This window comes from Spinacia oleracea, chromosome 6 (assembly GCF_020520425.1).
Source record: "Spinacia oleracea cultivar Varoflay chromosome 6, BTI_SOV_V1, whole genome shotgun sequence".
Lineage (NCBI taxonomy): Eukaryota > Viridiplantae > Streptophyta > Magnoliopsida > Caryophyllales > Amaranthaceae > Spinacia > Spinacia oleracea.
In genome coordinates, this window is record NC_079492.1 from 65018331 (window position 1) to 65042299 (window position 23969).

General features: G+C 35.5%; 2 protein-coding genes across 2 annotated transcripts; both read left to right on the plus strand.

The window, feature by feature from the left end:
- Positions 1–350: 350 nt before the first annotated feature.
- LOC110786560 (G-type lectin S-receptor-like serine/threonine-protein kinase At1g11410) lies at positions 351–7930 on the plus strand. Its single transcript, XM_056831077.1, has 8 exons — positions 351–1518; positions 3923–4263; positions 5364–5495; positions 6084–6247; positions 6422–6632; positions 6738–6975; positions 7160–7310; positions 7540–7930. Exons 1-8 carry the CDS (start codon positions 587–589, stop codon positions 7846–7848), a joined length of 2478 nt encoding a protein of 825 aa, XP_056687055.1. The 5' UTR covers positions 351–586; the 3' UTR covers positions 7849–7930.
- A 13296-nt stretch (positions 7931–21226) lies between these two features.
- On the plus strand, positions 21227–21943 carry LOC110786544 (agamous-like MADS-box protein AGL80). Its single transcript, XM_021991101.1, has one exon. It carries the CDS (start codon positions 21227–21229, stop codon positions 21941–21943), a length of 717 nt encoding a protein of 238 aa, XP_021846793.1.
- Positions 21944–23969: the final 2026 nt, after the last annotated feature.

A 23969-nucleotide genomic window follows, 5' to 3' on the forward strand; every position in this document is an offset into this window, starting at 1 on the left:
GTTGTCAAGGTCATTAAGATTTAAGAGCATGCATCATCATCAGATTCTCCAACTTCAATTTGGCTCAGAATGGTTTAGCTTAATTCAGGTTTAGGTTCAGTTTCGGGTGGTTATTTCTGTGCGAACTCAAGTCTTGATACTAGGGATTCGGTTCAGTTTTGCCTGGCCTACTAGTAGTAACCAGTTCTGGTTGTATGATTTGGATCAAAGACAGTACAATACCATCTATGCAGCTATTCTACATTGCTATCTTTGACTTGGTCTGCTTGCATTAAATTCTAGAGTCCGAAGTTCCCAGACTAACTAGCTAGTAAATGTCAGTTCAAATGCAGTTGAGGTTGCCCCAATTATGAATAAAAATCACAGGCCAGCGTTTTGCCAACAAATGTTGAGCATTTTTTGCAGATATTGGTCCTTTGATCGATCTCCATCACTTGGTTGACATACCAACTAAAACATTGTGCAAATAAATGCAGCAACAAAGGAGAATTATAAGCGTTTCTCTGAAACACATGTACACCTGATCAACAAACAGGGTTGACAGTGTCTCTGATCCTCGATTTTTACAGTTCAACAAAAACAAAAAATGATTCTGAGAGCTCTGATTGTGCTTCTTTCACTGCAGTTATGTACTTCCATTGACACTATAACTCCAACCAGTCCGCTCAAAGCCGGTGATGTACTGACATCAAAATCAGGAAAGTTCACTCTAGGATTCTTCAGCCCCGGAAATTCAACTCGAAGATACGTCGGAATTTGGTTCACTAGGGTGTCTGTACAGACTGCTGTTTGGGTTGCTAACAGAGACAAACCAGTCAATGATTCAAATGGGATCCTTTCGATCAACGAAGACGGGCATCTTACAATCAAATCTGGGAAAACTGTTATATGGTCATCGTATATTTCAGTTCCAGTGAACAAAATCAACAGCACCTCATGTCAATGTCAGCTCCTAGATTCTGGGAATTTAGTCTTGAATACTGATAATGGAAAAACTTTGCTGTGGCAGAGTTTTGATCACATAACAGACACTTTCCTACCAGGAATGAAGCTCGGGTTGGATAAAAAAACCGGGTTAAACCGCTATTTAACCTCTTGGAGATCAAAAGATGATCCAAGTCCTGGGAATTTCTCCTTTCGGGTTGACCCAAGTGGGTCTCCTCAGTTCTTCTTGTATCAAGGGTCGGACCCGGTTTGGCGGTCTGGTCCTTGGGTAGGACAGAAATGGAGTGGTGTTCCAGATATGACGCGTGCTTATATCTTCAACTATAGCTTTGTCAGTGATGCAAATGAGGTTTCTGTAACCTACAACGTTCTCAGTGATTCAATCATCACAATCTTTTTGGTAGATGGTGTTTCAGGAACAGTTCAGAGACGAACTTGGCATGATAATACTAAACGATGGACCGAGTTTTGGTCTGCTCCGAAGGAGTTTTGTGATCAGTATGGGGAGTGTGGTCCTTTTGGTAGCTGCAATTCAAACAGCGGCAATCAATTTCAGTGCACTTGTTTTCCTGGGTAATTTCATATTATTTGTCTTCTGTTCTTTCAATTTAGACCTAGTAATTATGAGCCCGACCAGCTGGCCCAGCCCAAAAATCAGCAAGTTTTGGGCAGAACTTTTAGCCCGTTTTCGGGCCCAGCCCAATTTAAAATGTTTGGGGTGGGTTTTGGGTAACTCAAAATTGAAATTTCAGCTATAAATTTGGCTCGGTCTGAAAATGGCCGAAAAGCCCGCTATTTTTGGCCCAGAATAGCGGGTTTGGGGCAGAAAATCGACCCAAGGTTTGGCCCGACCCGACATAATGGGCAGGAATTTTAAAGTGTGGCCCGGCCCGGCCTGCATTTTGTCAGTTCTAGTTCAAGTTATCAGTAAACAAATACTAACCCTTCCCTAAACAAAAAATTGGGTGTGTTTTGGGGCAACTCAAAATTGAATTTTACTTAAAAATTTGACCCAGCCTCAAAGCGTGCATTTTTTGGCCTGAAATAGCGGGTTTGAAGTAGAAAAATTCGGCCCAACCCAACCTTATGGGCAGAAATTGAACAATCGCTAACTGCTGTACCCGGGTACAGCCAGCTCTGGCTGTACCCCAAAAACGACACGCTCATATTGTTTGTTCATTCTTGTCGACTGTTTGTTCTTTTTTATTGTACTGTTTGTTCATTCTTATTGTACTGTTTGTTCTTTCTTGTTGTACTGTTTGTTCTTTCATGTTGTTTTTTAAATTCATCATCAAATTTTCATAATTGTCGCATTTTTTGTTCTTTCTTCAGGAATTTTATGTTCTTTTTTATATTGTTTGTTCTTTCTTGTTTATTTGTTTGTTTATAATAATCATATGGTTAATGTTCATAATTAAACTCTTCATTAATCTTTTATTCTTTCTTTTTGTATTGTTTGTTCTTTGAATTTTATGTTCTTTTTATATTGTTTGTTATTTCTTGTTTATTTGTTTGTTTATAATAATCATATGGTACGTTAATGTTCATAATTAAACTCTTCATTAATCTTTTACTCTTTCTTCTTGTATTGTTTGTTCTTTCTTGTTGTTTTTTAAATTCATTCATCAAACTTATTGTTGTATTGTTTGTTCTTTCATGTTGGCTTTAAAATTCATCATAAAATTGTTCATAATTGTTGTATTGTTTGTTCTTTTTTCTGGAATTTTATGTTCTTTTTTATATTGTTTGTTCTTTTTTGTTGAATTATTTGTTTTTTCTTGTTTATTTGATTGTTCACAATAAATATATGGTTAATGTTCATAATGAAATTTTTCATTTCATTGGTCTTTTATGTTTTTACAAGCGCCTATATTGTTTATTTCCAAATAAATAAATAAATGTTCATTTTCAAAATAATAAATGTTCATTCCAAATAAATAAATAAATGTTCAATTCCGAAATAGTAAATGTTCATTTCCGAAATAGTAAATGTTCATTTTTGTAGTTTATTTCCAAATAAATAAATAAATGTTCATTTCCAAAATAGTAAATGTTCATTCCAAATAAATAAATAAATGTTCATTTCCGAAATAGTAAATGTTCATTTTTGTACCAGTATTTTTCTTTCTTGTTGTATTGTTTGTTCTTTCATGTTGACTTTAAAATTCATCATAAAATTGTTCATAATTTTAGTATTGGTTGTTCTTTTTTCTGGAATTTTATGTTCTTTTTTATATTGTTTGTTCTTTTTTGTTGAATTATTTGTCCTTTCTTGTTTATTTGTTTGTTCATAATAAATATATGGTTAATGTTCATAATGAAATTGTTCACTTCATTGGTCTTTTATGTTTTTACAAGCGTCTATATTGTTTATTTCCCAATAAATAAATAAATAAATAAATGTTCATTTCCAAAATAGTAAATGTTCATTCCAAATAAATAAATAAATGTTCATTTCCGAAATAGTAAATGTTCATTTTTGTAGTTTATTTCCAAATAAATAAATAAATGTTCATTTCCAAAATAGTAAATGTTCATTCCAAATAAATAAATAAATGTTCATTTTCGAAATATTAAATGTTCATTTTTGTACCAGTATATTAATGTTCATTTTAAACAACACAAAACGACATCGTTTTGGATGGGGGTACAGCCAGCTTTGGCTGTACCCGGGTATAGCCAAAAATTTGCGGAAATTTTAAGGCGTGGTCCAGCCATTCCCGGCCCGGCCCACATTTTAATCAGGTCGAGTTCACGTTATTTACTAAACAAATACCAACTCTTCGAAAGACCTGCGCATGATCTTGATTTGGGTTGATTTCTTAAGGCGTGGCCCGACCCAAACCCTGCTGGGCCCATATTTTAATCCGGTCTAGTTCAAGTTATCAGTAAACAAATACTAACTCTTCCTAAAAACCTGTGCATATCCTTGATTCGAGTTGATTTTTTTTAGCTGACAACACTACACTCTCAACAGGTATCAACCAAAATCACCACGAGATTGGTACCTGAGAGACGGTTCACAAGGTTGTGTAAGAGAAGAAAACAGGTCAATGTGCAAAAACAGAGAAGGATTCTTGAAGTTAGCAAGCGTCAAGTTGCCTGATACATCAAAAGCTGTGGTAAACAAGAACTCAACGTTGAAAGAGTGTGAAGAAGAATGCTTGAAGAACTGTTCTTGTGTAGGATATACGAGTGCAGATGACAGTGGTGGAGGCAGTACTGGCTGCATTTCACTCTATGGTCAGTTGACAGATACCAGAATGTATTCCAGTGGGGGCCAAGATGTATACTTTCGGGCCGATGCAGTTGAGTTAGGTATGTCTTCATTTAAGTTTTGTTAATCCAAGTTTGGGAATTCATTCATGATTTGTGGTTGTTCTGTAACCAAGTTTCTGTTATGATAGAATAGATGAGTTCTTGGGCCCTTGAAAACACATGACCTTTGTAACTTAAATAAATCCACCTACATTGCAAAAAATGAGTCCATGCTCCTTGCTACATTATTAGATAGGTTTCTTAAGTTGGTTGTTGGTTATTATTAGACCTGGTTATTGGACAGGGTAGTCCAATAGCTATAGGTTTAGGGTCAAGTTAATAGGGATTTTATTAGGCATGGCTCTTATTGGACAAAGTCATTATAGGGTCAAACTTATACCGCATATAATTTTGAAAACTAAAATGGTGATGATACAAAAAATTATGTGTAAAGCTTTGTATTCACTTGTACTTGCAAACGGCTCTCTTGTTTTTCATTTTTCATCGCTCGCTTATTGATCCGCGACCCATTTTGACCCGCCCATTAATGACCAACTAAAAAAGATTTTTTCATTACCCAACCCGCTTTCGACCCGCACCAACCCTGACCCGACCCGCCCGATAACTTGGTCTAGTTATCATAAGTGAAAAAGGAAGTTCTCAAGGTAAGTTATATGGAGTAACATAGTAAATAAATACGGAGTATATACTACTCGTAAAATGTCAGTACAAAAAATTCTTCTGTAAGACATTCATATATACACCCTCCGTTTCGAAACAATGGGGACAGTTACCTTTTCACGCTTGCCGATGTTAATGTTTAGACATTAATATCTCTAATTTTGTATTCGTAAAAATTATAAAAAGTTGATATTCCGAAAGTGCATATCGAGAAGAATCGACCCTGATCCTGATCCGACTCGCCCGATAACCAGGTCTAGTTATCATAGATGCAGAAGGAAGTTCTCAAGGTAAGTTATAAGGAGTAACATAGTAAATAAATACAAGTATATAACTATATACTATACTCTTAAAATGTCACTATAAAAAAATTCTTCTGTAAGACATTAATATATACTGCTGTAAAAATATTTGTAACTTTTTGTCCTTGTGCAGTGCTTAGACAGTATTTCTGACGAATATTTTTACGCTATATGCAGCAAAATATGAAAAATCGAAAGGCCTTTTTGCAAATAAAAAGCTGGAAAGAATTGTCATAGGGCTTCTGGTACCAACATCCACATTATTGATCTTCTTTGTGGGGTTTTGGGTGCACCGGAAGATAAGTAAAGGTATGTCTACTGATTATCTCGTTTTGCTCTTTGCTTTGCAGTAAAAGATTTTATGCAGACGAATGACAGTAAGGCCCTATTTGGTTCATTATTAGTAAAGGAAAGGAAGAGAAAAGAAAGGAAGGGAAAAGAAAGGAAAAGAAGGGAAGGGAAAGTGATTTAATTTTCATGTGTTTGGTTTAAAGGAAAGAAAGGAAGAGAAGAAAAAAGAAATATAAATGACAGCTTTTAATTTTCTCTTTCCTTCCGAATTCCTCCAATTTTGGGAGGAAAGGAAAATGAAAATTTTATAAAGGAGCTTTCCTTCCAATTCCCTTCCTTTCCTTTCACTTCCCATATAATTATTTGTACCAAATACAGGAAATCTTATTTTAACTTTCCTTTCTTTTCTTTTCCTTCCAATTCTTCCCAACCAAATAAGGCCTAAACGGTTAGAAATTATGAAGAAAATAGTATGACATTTGATTAGTTCGACCATCTGTATATGCTGTAACTGAAATTAGAATGATAGTATTGCCAAATTCCGAAATCCTTAAAAACAAATTTTGTAAAAGGACATTACATGACAATCTATCTACTTGATGGTAGAGCGGGAAGAAGCAGCTGAAAGGTCCCTTTGGACGAAAGATGCTGACGACAGTGATGCGAGTTCAGAACTGCCCTTCTTTACTCGTAGCGAAATAGTTGCAGCTACAGACAATTTCAGTTGGACTAATAAGCTTGGAGAAGGTGGCTTTGGAGCAGTGTACAAGGTACTTTCTTTTACTGTCACTGACGAAAATGTTTTTCATGTAAATCATTTTCCACTGAAAACGTTTTACACCAAATCAAACGGAGCCTGAATCAAACTAAAGTTGATTGCTTTTCCACAGCTTATGTTAGGATTCATTATGTGTAATGGGTGCAAAATTTGTGCGTGCTTATAGGGCCGAATGAAAAATGGGCAAGAAATTGCTGTGAAAAAACTGGCTCCAAATTCAGGACAAGGTATACAGGAATTTAAGAATGAAGTTAGACTGATTGCTAAACTTCAGCACAAAAACCTTGTGAAGATGTTAGGGTGTTGCATTAGAGGAGAGGAGAAGATGTTGATCTACGAATTCATGCCAAACAAAAGCTTGGACTATTTCATTTTCTGTAAGTTATGCAGTTCCAAAATCTGCTGAGAAAAGTTATACAGTACAAAAGATTTATGATCCATGAATTCTAACACATTTTGTTATTGAATAAATTTCACTGAAGATGAGGAGAATAAGGTGTCTTTGGATTGGAAAAAACGCTTTGACATCATAATGGGGATTGCTAGAGGGATGTTGTATCTTCACCAAGACTCGCGGTTAAAGATCATTCATAGGGACATGAAAGCAAGCAATGTCTTGTTGGATAAAGACATGGTTCCCAAAATTTCAGATTTTGGCATGGCTAGAATATTCGGAAATGAACAAGTACAAGTAAACACCACCAGGGTGGTTGGAACCTAGTGAGTGCATTACATGCTCGTAAACATATTTGCTCGTAAAATTAAACTAGCTGAAAAGCAGAAAAAACTGATTTTGGCACACCACCATGTGAGTACAGCACAGAAAACTGTCTCACAGTGGGTGCGCCAAAATCATTCCCGAGAAGCTGATTAATCTTTTTTGGTTGTTTCTTCACTTTTGCAGTGGGTATATGGCACCAGAGTATGCATTGGAGGGATTGATGTCAGTAAAATCGGATGTTTTCAGCTTCGGAGTCTTGTTACTGGAGATTATTAGTGGTAGAAAAAACTCCGGCTTTTATCCTGACAATCCTTCTATCAATTTAGTTGGACATGTAAGTAACTTGTAAAACATCTTGAAATAGTGTCTCAGAGTCCACTTTTGATGATTCTGATAATGATACTAGGCTTTGTTCTCTTCACCTGGTATGGTCTGATTTTTCTAGTTTATCTGGTTTGATATTTCTATTCTGATATGATAAGCAATAAGAATAAAGTGAAGAGAACAGAGCCAAATTCTTATGAATATGAAGCTAAGCTTGGATTTGTGCAAATTTTGTACAGGTTTGGGAGCTTTGGAAAGAAGGAAGATCATCAGAGATTGTGGATCCATATTTGAAAGGAGAAGCTGATATTGAGGAACTTTTAATATGCATACAAATTGGACTGTTATGTGTGCAAGAACGTGCAGATGATAGACCAACAATGTCAGAAGTAGTGTTTATGTTGAGCAACAAAGTCGAACTTCCTTCTCCGAATCAGCCTGCGTTTGTCCATAAAGGACGTTACCATGATGCAGATCCATCATCGTCAAGTGCTGGAGCTTATTCAGTAAATGATCTCTCGGTTACTTTCATTGTTGATGGTCGCTAAGACGCTAAGCTCGTTCGGTATAACTGTAACTTTTCGATTTTTGGTTTTTTGTTTTTCAAAGTCAATGGTATAAATTTAGATTGATTGATATTTGATAAACTAAAAAGTAGTCATATCTATAATAACCATGTTAATTTTGAAAATTGACAAAAAAAGCGGGAAATTACTTTTTTTTTTGGTTTTCATTTTTCAGTTTCATAAAAAGACAGAAAATTGGAAACAAAAAAAGACACCGAACAGGGCATTATGGTTCCGATTTGAACATTCCATACTAAGTTGTATACGGAACAGTGGTTTTTGTTGTATGTATAGCTACGTTCTTAGTTATTCAATATTCATAGTTAAAAAAAAAAGGTTTGAAGTAAGATAATGTAATTACACGTAGTTTATTGAACCCAAAACGTCTCCTAAGTGAACAACTACACCATCAACTTGATGGCGTGACTAATCTACTATGGATAAGGTTATCGACTGATGTGACTTGACTTTTTATGTCGGTGTTACTTATACATTGTATTAGTTGTTATTTTTCTTGTTTTAATACAGTTTCTTCAATTTCATGTTAGAGGTTCCTTGTATAGGCCGGTATTAATTGACTTTCTATGCTGGTGTTACTTATACATTGTACTCGCTATTACATTTTTTCATTTATTGCAGTTTCTTCAATTTCATGTTTGATGTTCCTTGTACAGACTGATGTTACTTGACTTTCTGCGCTGGTGTTACTTATACATTATATTCGCGGTTACTTTTCTTCATTTATTGCAGTTTTTTCAATTTCATGTTAAGAGGTTTCTTGTATAGACCGATGTTACTTGACTTTCTATGCTGGTGTTACTTATTGTAAAGCCCCGACCTCTAATTCAATAATTTAAAGCAAAATTAGCAGCGGGATTAACCTAATTGGTCGGGACATTACCTGCCGTAACTTCCTTTTCGGAAATTACAAGGCAAACATCAATCATAAGCCTTTAAATACTCCAAAATATATATATAATAATCCTTTAATATTATTAAAATGAAACTACATAACTTACTAAGAGTCTTTAATTAAAACTATTAAACTATTAAAACTGTAAGCATAAACTAGGTGGATGATAATAAAGTGAAACTCCTCGCCACTACTCGTTCCCATCGTTCCCAGCGGTACCTAAAACAGAAAACAAAATAACGGTGAGCCGAAGACTCAGTAACGAACTATTCTAGCGACGTAAATTCATTTCAATTCATTTTATTTAACAACACAGGGAGAATAGAATAATGTAAAACATTTTATAAAGTCCTTTATTTAATTCATTTTCAACTTTTAGGGTGCACATGCTAGTCGTGGCAAGTATGACATGGTGGAACGTCTTCCACGATGGACCGCTGTCCATAAAACATGGGGCCTTGGCCCGAAAAACATGAGAGCCTTGGCTCAATGGGCGGATGCCCCATGGGTACATGCATGACCGAGAATCGTAACCTGTGAACATATACTGCCAAACGGACTAGGAATTTCACTTTCATTTATCATGTTTCGTTTAATTTTACATTTTAGCCTTTTTACTTCAGTAGAAGTAACATAATTCCTTTAGATCATGAGATCATGATAAAACATCATTTAGATCCTGGGATCCATAAAATATCATTTCTTTCCTGGCATCATAGAGACATCATTTCATTCATGGTTTCTTATAAAGATCGTTTTATAAGAATTTCAATCAATCATATTATAGTAAATAATTCAATCAAATCACATTTCATTTCCCGCAATTCATAAAACATGTCAAAGCATTCAATTCATAAATAAATCATAACATTGTATTTTCATAAACGCATTTATAAGGGAATTGCGGGTACTAGCAATAGCCGTTACCTCACTTCCGCGATTTGCTAAGGATTTTCGTTGGTTCGTTCGTCCTGAGCTCCGAGTCTAATTTCTTTAAAAATATTAAATAATTGAATTAGTACCAAATTGATAAATAATTTAACTTAATAATTTCAAAACTTTATAATTAACCAATTTTCTAATAATAATGTTAAAAATAATATATAATTTCATAGTTTTAATGAAAATATAATTAAACGCCAATTTTAGTGAAGAATAATTAATTGAAATTTCAATCGAAATATATATATTTTCCTTAGTTAATTTACACGAAAATCTTATTTAAATTTTGTCCTTGATAAATCCATTTAGTAACTTATTTTAGTAAAATCGATATTTGATAATTAAACCTGAAAATAAAATCAATTTATTAGTAAATAATTATATCATAAAACTATTAAAACATAAATATTGCTAAATTTAAAATCTGAAAATTCAGATTGGTCTTACCAAAGGCCCAAATGGTTAGTTGGCCCAATTTAATAGGGGTTTGAGGAGAATAAAACAAGGCCAAAGAATCTGATTTTTGGTTTTGGGTTTTGGTTGAGGCAAGAGCCGCACGACAGGGGAAGGGAAAACGAAGGAAGCAGGGGAGGAGGGAGCACGGTACAGGGAAGGAGAGGAAGGAAGGTGGCTGTCTAGGTGGCGCAGTCTGATGCGACGGTGATGGTGGGCGGTGGTTCGCGACGGTGGTACAGGCGAGAGAGGAGTAGGGAGGGCGAAGGAGGCGGAAAAACAGAGGAGTTTGGGAGTGGATTTTCGATGGATTTTGGGGAGGAATAAGGGTCGTTGGTGGCTGGCTGGGCGGCGCGTAAGGGTTGCGCCAATGGGGTTATGCTGGTCGGTGGTGAGGGCGTTGCGTCGGTGGTGCTGAGTGGTGTTGATGGCACGGTGGGTGAAGAAGGAGAGGAGGGCAGGGGAGGCGTGGATGGTGCGCGTGGTGGTGGTTGATGGGCGAGGCAGCAGGGGATAGGTGGTGGTTGCAGTGGTGCTGGGTGGTTGAATCCGGGTGGTTGGTGGTGGTAGGCCGTCGGTGGTCGTTGGTGGTGGTGGTTTAAATTACAGAAAAGCAGGAAATAAAAATTGAATTGTGTTTAGTTTTGTTGGAATTCAATGAGGTTGAAACTGATTGTTACTCACGATTTTGAGTTTGATTTTTTTCTCATTTCCTGCCTATTTTGAGAGCTATTTCTAGTGTGAATTGGTGTTCATTGACTCAGTTGAGATTGGTTGGAATGACAAATGTGAAGAGAAACCTGCAATTCTGGTGACTAAGGGAGTTAGGCAAAGATACGTGGGTCAAATTGTGAGAATGTGTGAGACAAGTGTAAAGGGAAGTTTGACTTCCATGGGCAAGAGCTGCGTGAAGCAGAAGAAGAGGGAAGGAAGGAGACAAACTAACTTTGGCTTATTTAGGAGAATAAGGATATCTTGGAGGTTGTGAATTGTTAGAGAAATTTTCAGAATTTTATTCCCTAATTAAGCTTCAAAAGATAATTCGAAAATAATTATAATTTAAATAAGAGAACTAATTGAATAAATAAATAAATAAAACTCGAAGTATTATTTTATTTTATTTTTACGACTGAAATTAAAATTTTCGAGTTAAATACGATTATTGCTAATTAAAATTAAAGTCTGAAATTAAGATTTAAAACGATTTTCAACAAATAATAAAAATTAAATTAAATTAAATTAAATTATTAAACATAGTAAAATCGTGTTTTAAAAATTCAGGGTATTACATCCTCACCCCCTTAGAAAAAGTTTCGTCCTCGAAACTGGAGCCCAGTAGAACTAGCCATTCATAGAAATCATACGATTCATACTTGTTCGTTCTATTCGCTATACAAACATGGCGGAATAACATTATAACATAATCATTCAAATAACATATTAAAATTCATACATCTTATCGTTTCTAAACGAATAACTGGGGATATTTCGATCTCATTTGCGCTTCGACTTCCCATGTAGCTTCAGATGTCAAGTGATTGGCCCACAAGACTTTAACCATTGGAATTACTTTGCTTCTAAGTCGTTTCTCTCTTCGTTCTAGAATTTCAATTGGTTTCTCCTCGTAAGTCAAATCGTTTCGCAACATCAAGGGTTCATGCGTAATCACATGGCTAGGATCAGGAACATATTTTCTTAACATCGACACGTGGAACACATTATGCACTTTTTCCAAGTCGGTTGGTAAAGCTAGTCGATATGCTACTGCACCTACTCTTTCTAGTATCTCATATGGCCCGATGTATCTTGGGCTCAACTTTCCCGTTTGACCAAATCTCGTTATTCCTTTTGTTGGCGAAATTTTTAAGAACACGTGATCTCCAACCTCAAACTCTAGTGGTCTTCTTCGTTGGTCCGCATAACTCTTTTGCCTACTTTGCGCTGCCATCATTCTTGATTGGATTAAACGAATCTTGTCAGTAGTTTCTTGAATCAATTCTGGTCCTATAACACGTGCTTCATCGATATCACTCCAACATAATGGTGTTCGACATTTCCTTCCATAAAGTGCTTCGTAAGGTGCCATACCAATAGTGGCCTGATAACTGTTGTTGTACGAAAATTCAACCATAGGTAGAAACTTTTCCCACGTTCCTTGAAAATCCAAAATACATGCTCTCAACATATCCTCGACAATTTGATTGGTACGTTCTGTTTGTCCATCAGTCGTTGGATGAAATGCGGTACTGAAGTTAAGTTTCGTCCCAAGAGCTTTCTGCAATTCTTTCCAATAGGTTGATTGATACCTCGTATCACGATCAGAAACGATCGAACTAGGCACTCCATGCAACCGCACAATGGTGTTCACATATAGTTCAGCAAGTTGATCCAAACTCGAATTGTTCTTCATGGCTAAGAAATGCGCTGACTTTGTTAATCGATCAACAATGACCCAAATAGCATTCATTCCCTTGGTTGATCTTGGTAATCCTATGATAAAATCCATTGAAACTGAATCCCATTTCCATTCTGGCACATCCAGAGGTTGCAACAAACCTGGTGGTCTTTGATGCTCGATCTTGATTCTCTGACATGTCAAACATTTAGCCACATATTCTGCCACTTCTTGCTTCATGTTGCTCCACCAATAAACTTGCCTTAAATCCTTATACATCTTATTTCCTCCAGGGTGAATCGAGTATGGTGAACTATGAGCTTCTTCTAAAATTCTCTTTTTCAACTTCTCATCATTAGGCACACATAATCTTCCCTAAAACCTTAACGTGCCATCTTCTTGAATGACAAAACCAGGTGACTTCCCGTTTTCCACTTCACTCCTTATTCTTTCTAATTGTGAGTCCTTACATTGCGCTTCCTTAATTTCATCAATCAAAGTTGGCTTCATTACCAACACATTCAAACAAGGGTTTCTTTTCATGGTAAACTCAATTTCCATCTCTTGTAGATCATATTGGTTGGCTCGGGAAAAAGTTAGGATAGAATTTAGGTGAGACTTCCGACTTAATGCATCTGCAACAACGTTAGCCTTTCCGGGATGATATTGAATATCAAGATCGTAATCTTTAAGAAGTTCTAACCACCTACGTTGTCTCATGTTGAGTTCTTTTTGGGTGAAAATGTACTTAAGGCTTTTATGGTCAGTGAAAATTTGACACGAAGCTCCATACAAATAATGTCTCCAAATTTTGAGGGCGAAAACAACAGCTGCAAGTTCGAGGTCATGGGTAGGGTAGTTTTGTTCATGGACTTTGAGTTGGCGTGAAGCATAAGCTATAACTTTTCCGTTTTGCATCAAGACACATCCTAACCCATTCTTGGAAGCATCACTATAGATTACAAATCCGTCAGTTCCAGATGGAAGGGTAAGAATAGGGGCGGTGGTGAGACGTTTCTTAAGTTCTTGAAATGCACAATCACAATCATTATTCCACACAAATTTAGTATTCTTTCTAACTAATCGGGTTATAGGTAACGCAACCTTAGAGAAATCTTGAACAAATCTTCGATAGTATCCAGCTAAACCCATAAAACTCCGTACTTCTGGTACATTAGTTGGTCTAGACCATTCCACAATTGCTTTTATTTTCTCAGGATCAACAGATACACCTTTCTCAGAGATAATATGTCCTAAAAATGATATTTCCTTAAGCCAGAATTCACATTTCGACAACTTAGCATATAACTGGTTTTCAATCAACATATCTAACACTTTTCTCAGGTGCTCCTCGTGTTCCTCATTACTCTTAGAATATACCAAAATATCATCAATGAAAACGACTACAAACTTATCAAGGTATGGTTTAAAAATACGGTTCATCAAATCCATAAATACAGCGGGCGCATTGGTTAACCCAAAAGGCATCACAACAAACTCATAGTGACCATATCTAGTTCTAAAGGCTGTCTTTGGAATATCCTCAGGTTTAATTCGAAGTTGATGGTAACCTGACCTCAAATCAATCTTAGAAAACACCTTTGCACCTCGAAGTTGGTCAAACAAATCATCAATACGGGGTAAAGGATACTTATTCTTAATGGTAATCTTGTTTAACTCTCGATAATCTATGCATAACCTCATAGTTCCGTCCTTTTTCTTCACAAATAAGACAGGGGCTCCCCAAGGTGAAACACTAGGTCGAACATATCCTTTTTCAAGTAACTCATCTAATTGTTTCTTTAATTCTTGTAACTCAGCTGGTGCCATTCTATATGGTGCCTTAGAAATAGGGGTGGATCCCGGAATTAATTCAATGCTGAAATCTAATTCTCTTGGTGGGGGCATACTAGGTATTTCTTCTGGAAAAACATGTGGGTATTCACAAACAACAGGTATGTCAGTAATGGAAGGTACAGGGGTATTTAGGTCAACAACACTACATAGGTAACCAGATAACCCACTCTCAATCATTTTACGTGCTCTCAAAGCATGGACAATTTGAATCGTTGGTTTTCTTACTAACTTATGGAATGAAACTCTATCTCCACTTGGTGTTCTAAGGGTCACACTCTGCCTCGAACAATTAAGGTTAGCTTCATACTTAGTCAACCAATTCATTCCCAAGATTACATCAAATTCAGATAGGTCAAAGGCTACTAAGTCTGCTAGAAACTCTACTTTTTCTATTACAATGGGACAATCTCTATACATGGTTCTACATTTCACTATTTCTCCACTAGGAAGGGAAACACTCATAGCATGAAAGTCACAACATGGTTTCAAACTTAAACATTTAGCAAACAATGGTGAAATAAAGGAATGTGAAGCTCCAGAATCAAAAAGAACATGGGCAGGTAACGAATGGATAGAAAAGGTACCGGTGATAACATTATCATCCTCATCTGCTTCATCTTGTCTCATCACAAAAACTCTTCCAGTTGGCGGTGGTCGAGGTGGGTTGCGGTTTGAACCTCCTACATTGTTGTTCCGACCACGATCGTTGTTAGTTGAAACTGGTCCTCTCATGGTTGGCGTCACTTGATTTGGGCAATCTCTGACGTAATGATCATGGCTTCCACATCGATAGCAAGCATTCGTGCCAACACGACATTCACTCTCCACATGACTCCTTTTTCCACATTTGGCACATCCTTGCGACCGATTGTTCCTTCCTTGAAATCCTTGTCCCCTATTATTTCCTTGATTACCATCATTCCTCCTTTGATTTCCCTGGTAACTTTGGTTGGGCTTCTTTGCTCCTCCTTGGCTTTGGTTATCATTTCTCCTTTTATACCCAACATTCTTCGCTTCTCGAAGTAGTACCACTCGCTCCACATTAGCTGCAATATCAACCATATCCTGGTATGAAGTAAACCTCTGAGTGGACAACCTATCCTGGTACTTAAGGTGCAGACCTCGTTCAAAACGGTTCATCCTGGACTGCTCTGTCGACACCAAGTCTGGTGCAAACCTTGACAACTCCATAAACTTATTTGCGTATTCCAACACGCTCATTGTTCCTTGTTGCAAGTGTAGAAATTCATCTTCTTTTTGTTTCCTCAAGGATGGTGGATAAAACTTGTCTCTCATTAACTTCTGTAGTTCGTTCCAACCAAATCCAGGCCCATTCTTTCGTTCCTTGTTAACTTTCCACCATAATCCTGCTTGGCCTGACAGGTAGAACACTGCGAAATCAACTCTCCATTTCTCAGGGCACTGCAGGGTTTCAAACAACTGATCAATGCGACTTATCCAATCCTCGAACTCAACTGGATCAGGCTTGCCATCATAGGATGGTGGGTTGAGTGACGAAAAGTTCTTGAACATCGTTGCGCTCTCGTTTCCACTAATATCTTTCTTTTTCCGAGAATCATGGACTAATTCTGCCAACATTGAACTCACATTTTCCAATCGTTCCATCCTTTCCTCGTGGCCATTAACATGGACATACCCTTCATGAGTGATGTCGTTATCATCGTGAACATGATGCTCGTTGCGAGCTCCGTTGGTAACATCGTTGATAGCATCGATGGTCGACATTCTGCATAACATATCTTATCAGGTTGAAGCGAAATAATAATATAAAATAAACCCTTTGATCCCGTTCCTACACTCACACTCATATTCATTTTAACTTAGCAAGATTTTAGAACATTCTTTTTAACTCATTCCTTAAAATTCTTTACTTAAAGCCTAATGAATTCTATTCGTGCGAAAACCCGTAAGGTTTAGCACTTATGGTCCAGAACCTTTGCTCTTGATACCAAACTGTAAAGCCCCGACCTCTAATTCAATAATTTAAAGCAAAATTAGCAGCGGGATTAACCTAATTGGTCGGGACATTACCTGCCGTAACTTCCTTTTCGGAAATTACAAGGCAAACATCAATCATAAGCCTTTAAATACTCCAAAATATATATATAATAATCCTTTAATATTATTAAAATGAAACTACATAACTTACTAAGAGTCTTTAATTAAAACTATTAAACTATTAAAACTGTAAGCATAAACTAGGTGGATGATAATAAAGTGAAACTCCTCGCCACTACTCGTTCCCATCGTTCCCAGCGGTACCTAAAACAGAAAACAAAATAACGGTGAGCCGAAGACTCAGTAACGAACTATTCTAGCGACGTAAATTCATTTCAATTCATTTTATTTAACAACACAGGGAGAATAGAATAATGTAAAACATTTTATAAAGTCCTTTATTTAATTCATTTTCAACTTTTAGGGTGCACATGCTAGTCGTGGCAAGTATGACATGGTGGAACGTCTTCCACGATGGACCGCTGTCCATAAAACATGGGGCCTTGGCCCGAAAAACATGAGAGCCTTGGCTCAATGGGCGGATGCCCCATGGGTACATGCATGACCGAGAATCGTAACCTGTGAACATATACTGCCAAACGGACTAGGAATTTCACTTTCATTTATCATGTTTCGTTTAATTTTACATTTTAGCCTTTTTACTTCAGTAGAAGTAACATAATTCCTTTAGATCATGAGATCATGATAAAACATCATTTAGATCCTGGGATCCATAAAATATCATTTCTTTCCTGGCATCATAGAGACATCATTTCATTCATGGTTTCTTATAAAGATCGTTTTATAAGAATTTCAATCAATCATATTATAGTAAATAATTCAATCAAATCACATTTCATTTCCCGCAATTCATAAAACATGTCAAAGCATTCAATTCATAAATAAATCATAACATTGTATTTTCATAAACGCATTTATAAGGGAATTGCGGGTACTAGCAATAGCCGTTACCTCACTTCCGCGATTTGCTAAGGATTTTCGTTGGTTCGTTCGTCCTGAGCTCCGAGTCCAATTTCTTTAAAAATATTAAATAATTGAATTAGTACCAAATTGATAAATAATTTAACTTAATAATTTCAAAACTTTATAATTAACCAATTTTCTAATAATAATGTTAAAAATAATATATAATTTCATAGTTTTAATGAAAATATAATTAAACGCCAATTTTAGTGAAGAATAATTAATTGAAATTTCAATCGAAATATATATATTTTCCTTAGTTAATTTACACGAAAATCTTATTTAAATTTTGTCCTTGATAAATCCATTTAGTAACTTATTTTAGTAAAATCGATATTTGATAATTAAACCTGAAAATAAAATCAATTTATTAGTAAATAATTATATCATAAAACTATTAAAACATAAATATTGCTAAATTTAAAATCTGAAAATTCAGATTGGTCTTACCAAAGGCCCAAATGGTTAGTTGGCCCAATTTAATAGGGGTTTGAGGAGAATAAAACAAGGCCAAAGAATCTGATTTTTGGTTTTGGGTTTTGGTTGAGGCAAGAGCCGCACGACAGGGGAAGGGAAAACGAAGGAAGCAGGGGAGGAGGGAGCACGGTACAGGGAAGGAGAGGAAGGAAGGTGGCTGTCTAGGTGGCGCAGTCTGATGCGACGGTGATGGTGGGCGGTGGTTCGCGACGGTGGTACAGGCGAGAGAGGAGTAGGGAGGGCGAAGGAGGCGGAAAAACAGAGGAGTTTGGGAGTGGATTTTCGATGGATTTTGGGGAGGAATAAGGGTCGTTGGTGGCTGGCTGGGCGGCGCGTAAGGGTTGCGCCAATGGGGTTATGCTGGTCGGTGGTGAGGGCGTTGCGTCGGTGGTGCTGAGTGGTGTTGATGGCACGGTGGGTGAAGAAGGAGAGGAGGGCAGGGGAGGCGTGGATGGTGCGCGTGGTGGTGGTTGATGGGCGAGGCAGCAGGGGATAGGTGGTGGTTGCAGTGGTGCTGGGTGGTTGAATCCGGGTGGTTGGTGGTGGTAGGCCGTCGGTGGTCGTTGGTGGTGGTGGTTTAAATTACAGAAAAGCAGGAAATAAAAATTGAATTGTGTTTAGTTTTGTTGGAATTCAATGAGGTTGAAACTGATTGTTACTCACGATTTTGAGTTTGATTTTTTTCTCATTTCCTGCCTATTTTGAGAGCTATTTCTAGTGTGAATTGGTGTTCATTGACTCAGTTGAGATTGGTTGGAATGACAAATGTGAAGAGAAACCTGCAATTCTGGTGACTAAGGGAGTTAGGCAAAGATACGTGGGTCAAATTGTGAGAATGTGTGAGACAAGTGTAAAGGGAAGTTTGACTTCCATGGGCAAGAGCTGCGTGAAGCAGAAGAAGAGGGAAGGAAGGAGACAAACTAACTTTGGCTTATTTAGGAGAATAAGGATATCTTGGAGGTTGTGAATTGTTAGAGAAATTTTCAGAATTTTATTCCCTAATTAAGCTTCAAAAGATAATTCGAAAATAATTATAATTTAAATAAGAGAACTAATTGAATAAATAAATAAATAAAACTCGAAGTATTATTTTATTTTATTTTTACGACTGAAATTAAAATTTTCGAGTTAAATACGATTATTGCTAATTAAAATTAAAGTCTGAAATTAAGATTTAAAACGATTTTCAACAAATAATAAAAATTAAATTAAATTAAATTAAATTATTAAACATAGTAAAATCGTGTTTTAAAAATTCAGGGTATTACACTTATACATTGTATTTGCGGTTACTTTTCTTGTTTTATTTTATTTAATTTCATGTTAGAGATTCCTTGTATAGATTGGTGTTACTTGACTTTTTATGCTAGTGTTACTTATTTATTGTATTCGCGGTTACTTTTCTTGTTTTATTGCAGTTTCATGTTAGAGATTCCTTGTATAGACCGGTGTTACTTTATTTTCTATGTTAATGTTAGTTTAGATTCCGCTAACCAACGTGATGGGCTTTAAACGCGTTGGATTTATTTATAAGTGTGACCATGCCTCACCGTCAAGTTGATGGTGGGCTAGTCACATAAAACTTGAGGTAATTGAAAGGTACATGTCTTGATATATCAAATGGCACAATGAAAGACTACACGTGATTTGTTTATTTTTTTTTTTATGTTTAATAGTTTTACCGTTAGTTTTGTCAAATTCTCATATTATATCTATTCTATACGGGAATTCATTACGTAATTTGACTTTTTGGTGTCCCTTATGAAATATCTATAATACCCTTCATAGTATGAACAATGCTAAGTGATGCTTGGTTGCAAGTAATTAAAGGGGGAAGTGGGCATTTGTCATGTTGTTTGGTTAGCATAAAATACGTGAAACAGTGACAATGTAACTTTTTGGGAACTTGTACTTCCCATATATGGGAAGTGCTTACCCATCCTCCCCTTGGTAAGTCACATTTCCCATTTCAATTCCTATGAAAAGTGGATGTGTCTTGTGCCAACCAAACACGTGTAACTGTGTAAGTCATTTCCTAAGAATTTTACAAGGGAAGTAATTTCCAATGGGAATTAAATTCCTATGTGAACCAAACAATTAGTAAGGTTGTCGGATTTTCTTCTTCTTTCCTCATTCCTCCACCTTATTTTCTCTCTCCCTGACATCACGTACTTCTCACTAACTTTACTCTATCCCCTCCTCAATCAGTAGCTTTCCTGTAAGACTGACTTATGACTATGAGACCACTTTTGATTTGTTGTCACGCTGTTAATGATAGAGTTGTTTTCTAGTACTAATTAAATTAATATAGAACATAACACTAAATAATAATAGAAATACAACGAATTCAATACAAAATAGTTAAAGTGCAATGTAAATTTTTTCACTTATAAGACGGATAATTAAGTTCTCATATAAGTAAGTTAAATCATACTCTGTAATACAAATAGTTGCACTTATGAGCCGAATAGTTAAGATCTTATATAGATTAGTTATAAGTTGTACTTATAAGCCGAATATAGTTTAATCATTTTCATTATAATTATTTATATTTTACTTTGAAAAGATAACATCTAATGCATTATAGCTTAATTAGTGGTTAAAACTCTATTTAAACTTGAGATGGTAGGTTCAACTCGATCTTGCACAAAGCATGTTTTAAAATTTTTAGATATCTGAAGATAACATGAAATAAAAGACTTATTGGATAATGAAAGTGTCACGTATATATTGTAGTATAGAGGCATTGTTTTTTCCTCTTTAAAAGCTTAAAAATGAAGTATAAAAATGCTACGGAGTAGCATACTTGAATAGTTGAATATTTACTTATTTGAATTAATATGATTTCATTTTTCTTGTGCTTTTAAGGGGCGAAATTGATTCTCAATTCTCATTATATTTATTGAAATTAATTGAAATAGAATACACCCTTAACTTTGCTGTCATCCAGACATAAATAGAAATTTTGATATTTCTCTTTTTTCTAGAAGGGAGTGAATCTTCTTTAATGTAATTACTTTTTCTTCCACCGTTCCACTAAATAGTTTTCTTCTATAAATACTTTGATACTCAGGAATACTTTCTCTACTAATACGATTTATTGCAGATTTTACTTTATGAAAGAAATCATGAATGATTAAATTTGCCAAATTAGGCTTAAGTTTAAACCTTATTAGCATTTCAATTAATTTTTTTACTAACCAAATAGTTCTCATGAGTTCACTATATAAAGGACATACATAAAGCTCAAAAAATCCAAGTAAATCCGAATAATACACTTTCCCCCCTTTACAACAAAAAAAAAAATCCTTTAGCCAAACATGCCTAGGCTGCCAAGGAAAAAGGTCAAGCTTAGCTATATAGTCAATGCATCTGAAAGAAATGCAAGCTTTAAGAAAAGAAAAGTTAGCCTTTTGAAGAAATTGCAAGAAATCACTACATTATGTGATGTTGAAGGTTGTGCTATAATCTATTACCCTCATGAGATAGAGCCTGTGATTTATCCTAATGATCAATCGAAAGTCTTAAGTGTAATCTCTGATTTTAAGAGATTGCCAAATGATTATCAAACAAAATATATGTTTAACCAAGAAAGGTTCTTAGCTGACAAACTCTCTAGGGCAAATGATCAGCTTAAGAGGTTAACAGCTAATGAGCGCGACAGAAACATTGAAAAATTTATGCATGAATGCTTGGTCGATAAAACCAAGAGTTTTGAAAATTTAACAATAAGGGATCTTACAGATCTCCATAAGTTGTTGGGTCTTCAATCGATCTATATAGATCGACGAATTCAAAAGTTTGAGAGGGGAGAAGTTTCTCTTCCTCCTACATGGAATCCTACTCAAGTTGCACCAGTAGGGAAAAGCAATGTGTATTCACCCAATTATAACTTTGGTAATTATTCGAACAAGGATTTTAATCCAAATGAGTGTGTTCAATGGTACATTGATATGGAATGTATGATAAATAATTTACCAAATGAGGGGATCGGCAGTAGTAGTGGCTCAAATTCAAGTGTTGATCCAAAGATATGAACTAGATAGTTCATGAAATCGTAGATTGGTACTTACAACTTTGGATCAAATAATCTCGTATTTATCACTAGATGTTCTGTTATATTCAAAAACACAAGTAATCTTTCAAAAATAGTTAAATTACCGATACTTTTTTTTTTATTTTATATGTTGGTTTGTAATAAAGTTAATTTAGCTTTAAATTATATCAAATGTTATGTCTTTCTATTATTAATTGTGTTTTTCGATATGTCAAATAAAAAAAAAAAAGATAATTCAACTTGTCAAAGTTTTAGTTTTCAACTAAAATATATTTATGTGCCATGAATTTGCGTTTTATGATTCAATTGTTTATGCAACGTAACTTGTTATGTTTACTAGTTATACCCTCCATTCATTTTTAATTGTCTGTTTCAACATTTCTTCCCCCCTAATTATTGCACAAATATTGAAGTGACCATTTTTGTGGAACCGAGGGGTAGAAATTAATCATGCAACAATATCTTATTTTCATTTATCAATAATCCAACAATGGCTTTATCTTTAAATTTGTTTCCCATTAGATTACACGATTTTTGTTTAATCAAGTTATATTTCGTACTCCCCTCAAAAAAAAAAGTTATATTTCGTACTACTTAATAAAATATGAACGTGAATAGAATGTTTGTCTTGTTTTTGTTTGTCTCGCTTTTGTGTTGGTGGGTGTTAGTTGAGATGAACAACACAAGAGGGGGGGTGAATTAGTGTTTGTAGATGTTGGATCTACTTTTTCGCGGAATTAAAAACATTAAGAGATTGCAAGAGAGATTTTAGCGTGGAAACCTCTCTACCCTAATAGAGAGGAAAAACCACGGCCCAGTAGGGACTTAAACCCTTTTACTAATTAGGAAAATCACAGTTCCCTAAACTCAACTCCCTTAGGAACAGTCCCTCAACCGTTCCTTCTCAATGATCTCTCTAGAGATCTTCTCTCTCAACTCTTCAAATTGACTCTAAGCTGATTCTCTCAATTACAAGGTTCACTCAAACCAATTCCCAACTCTCAAGTATAAAAGATAGAATAACAAATAGAATCTGGAATTCTGCTGGAGCAGGAACTACGTATGTGGAACAGGAACTGACGGTACTGACGTGGGTTATAATGTAGATTTAACTTAAGCACGTAACACCACTAAGTCAGACAATTTTCCTAGACTTATGAATGCAGTATATATAGTGATGCATGTTATCTATTAACCCTAGAAGATATATTTTATGTTTATCTTTTATTTAGGAATCCTAGACCTAATAGAACTCTATCATGATAGACTTTTATCCTAAGACTCTAACAAACATATGATCGAATAATAACTCTTTATGCAGTAGATATATTAATGAAAACTCTATCTAAACGACACTCATTTCCTATCATGACTCTTAAATAAGATAAACATTATTTAACCATTAACTAATGCAATCCTAATTACTATCAGACACATAATCCTAACTATACTAAAACTCCTTAGTACATGACTTAGTATTATTATGTTTAGACTTCTATTAGGACACAAACTCTAAGGTAACGTGATCTAAATACTATACTCATGCAATCCTATATACTACGTGCAGACTAGGACCAGTACCCTCGTCATTGACACTGTTCCACGCACGTTGTTCCACCAGCTCCGAACTTTCAGTTTCTAAAACAAATCTATTAAGCACACTAATGCTACTAGATTTTCTTCTCTTCTCTTTCTCTGTACTTGTACTCTTAATTCTCCCCGAGTCCAAGTTCCTCTTCTCTTGGATTCTCTAACTCTTGAATCCTCGTTCTTCCTGTAAGTCTTTGGGTCTTCTTCAAAGTCTTACCTACACACGTCATTTATCATTTATTTGCATGCATAATAAACCACGTTAGATATTGAGTCAAGTATGATAAATATGCATAAATCATATATTATAATATTTGCTTAACTAAAATACACATAGGATAATATGGAATATAATATACTAGTGGATAAATACTATTCCTATCCTAATATGAACTTAATATTTACGGCAAGTATTA

What these genes read in the sequence shown, in the direction of transcription:
- LOC110786560 (XM_056831077.1), top strand. Translation starts at nt 587, where the DNA reads ATGATTCTGAGAGCTCTGATTGTGCTTCTTTCACTGCAGTTATGTACT. An exon ending in GGCCGATGCAGTTGAGTTAG is followed by an intron (nt 4,264 to 5,363) that starts GTATGTCTTCAT and finishes CGCTATATGCAG; the next exon opens with CAAAATATGAAAAATCGAAA. An exon ending in GCACCGGAAGATAAGTAAAG is followed by an intron (nt 5,496 to 6,083) that starts GTATGTCTACTG and finishes ACTTGATGGTAG; the next exon opens with AGCGGGAAGAAGCAGCTGAA.
- LOC110786544 (XM_021991101.1), top strand. Translation starts at nt 21,227, where the DNA reads ATGCCTAGGCTGCCAAGGAAAAAGGTCAAGCTTAGCTATATAGTCAAT.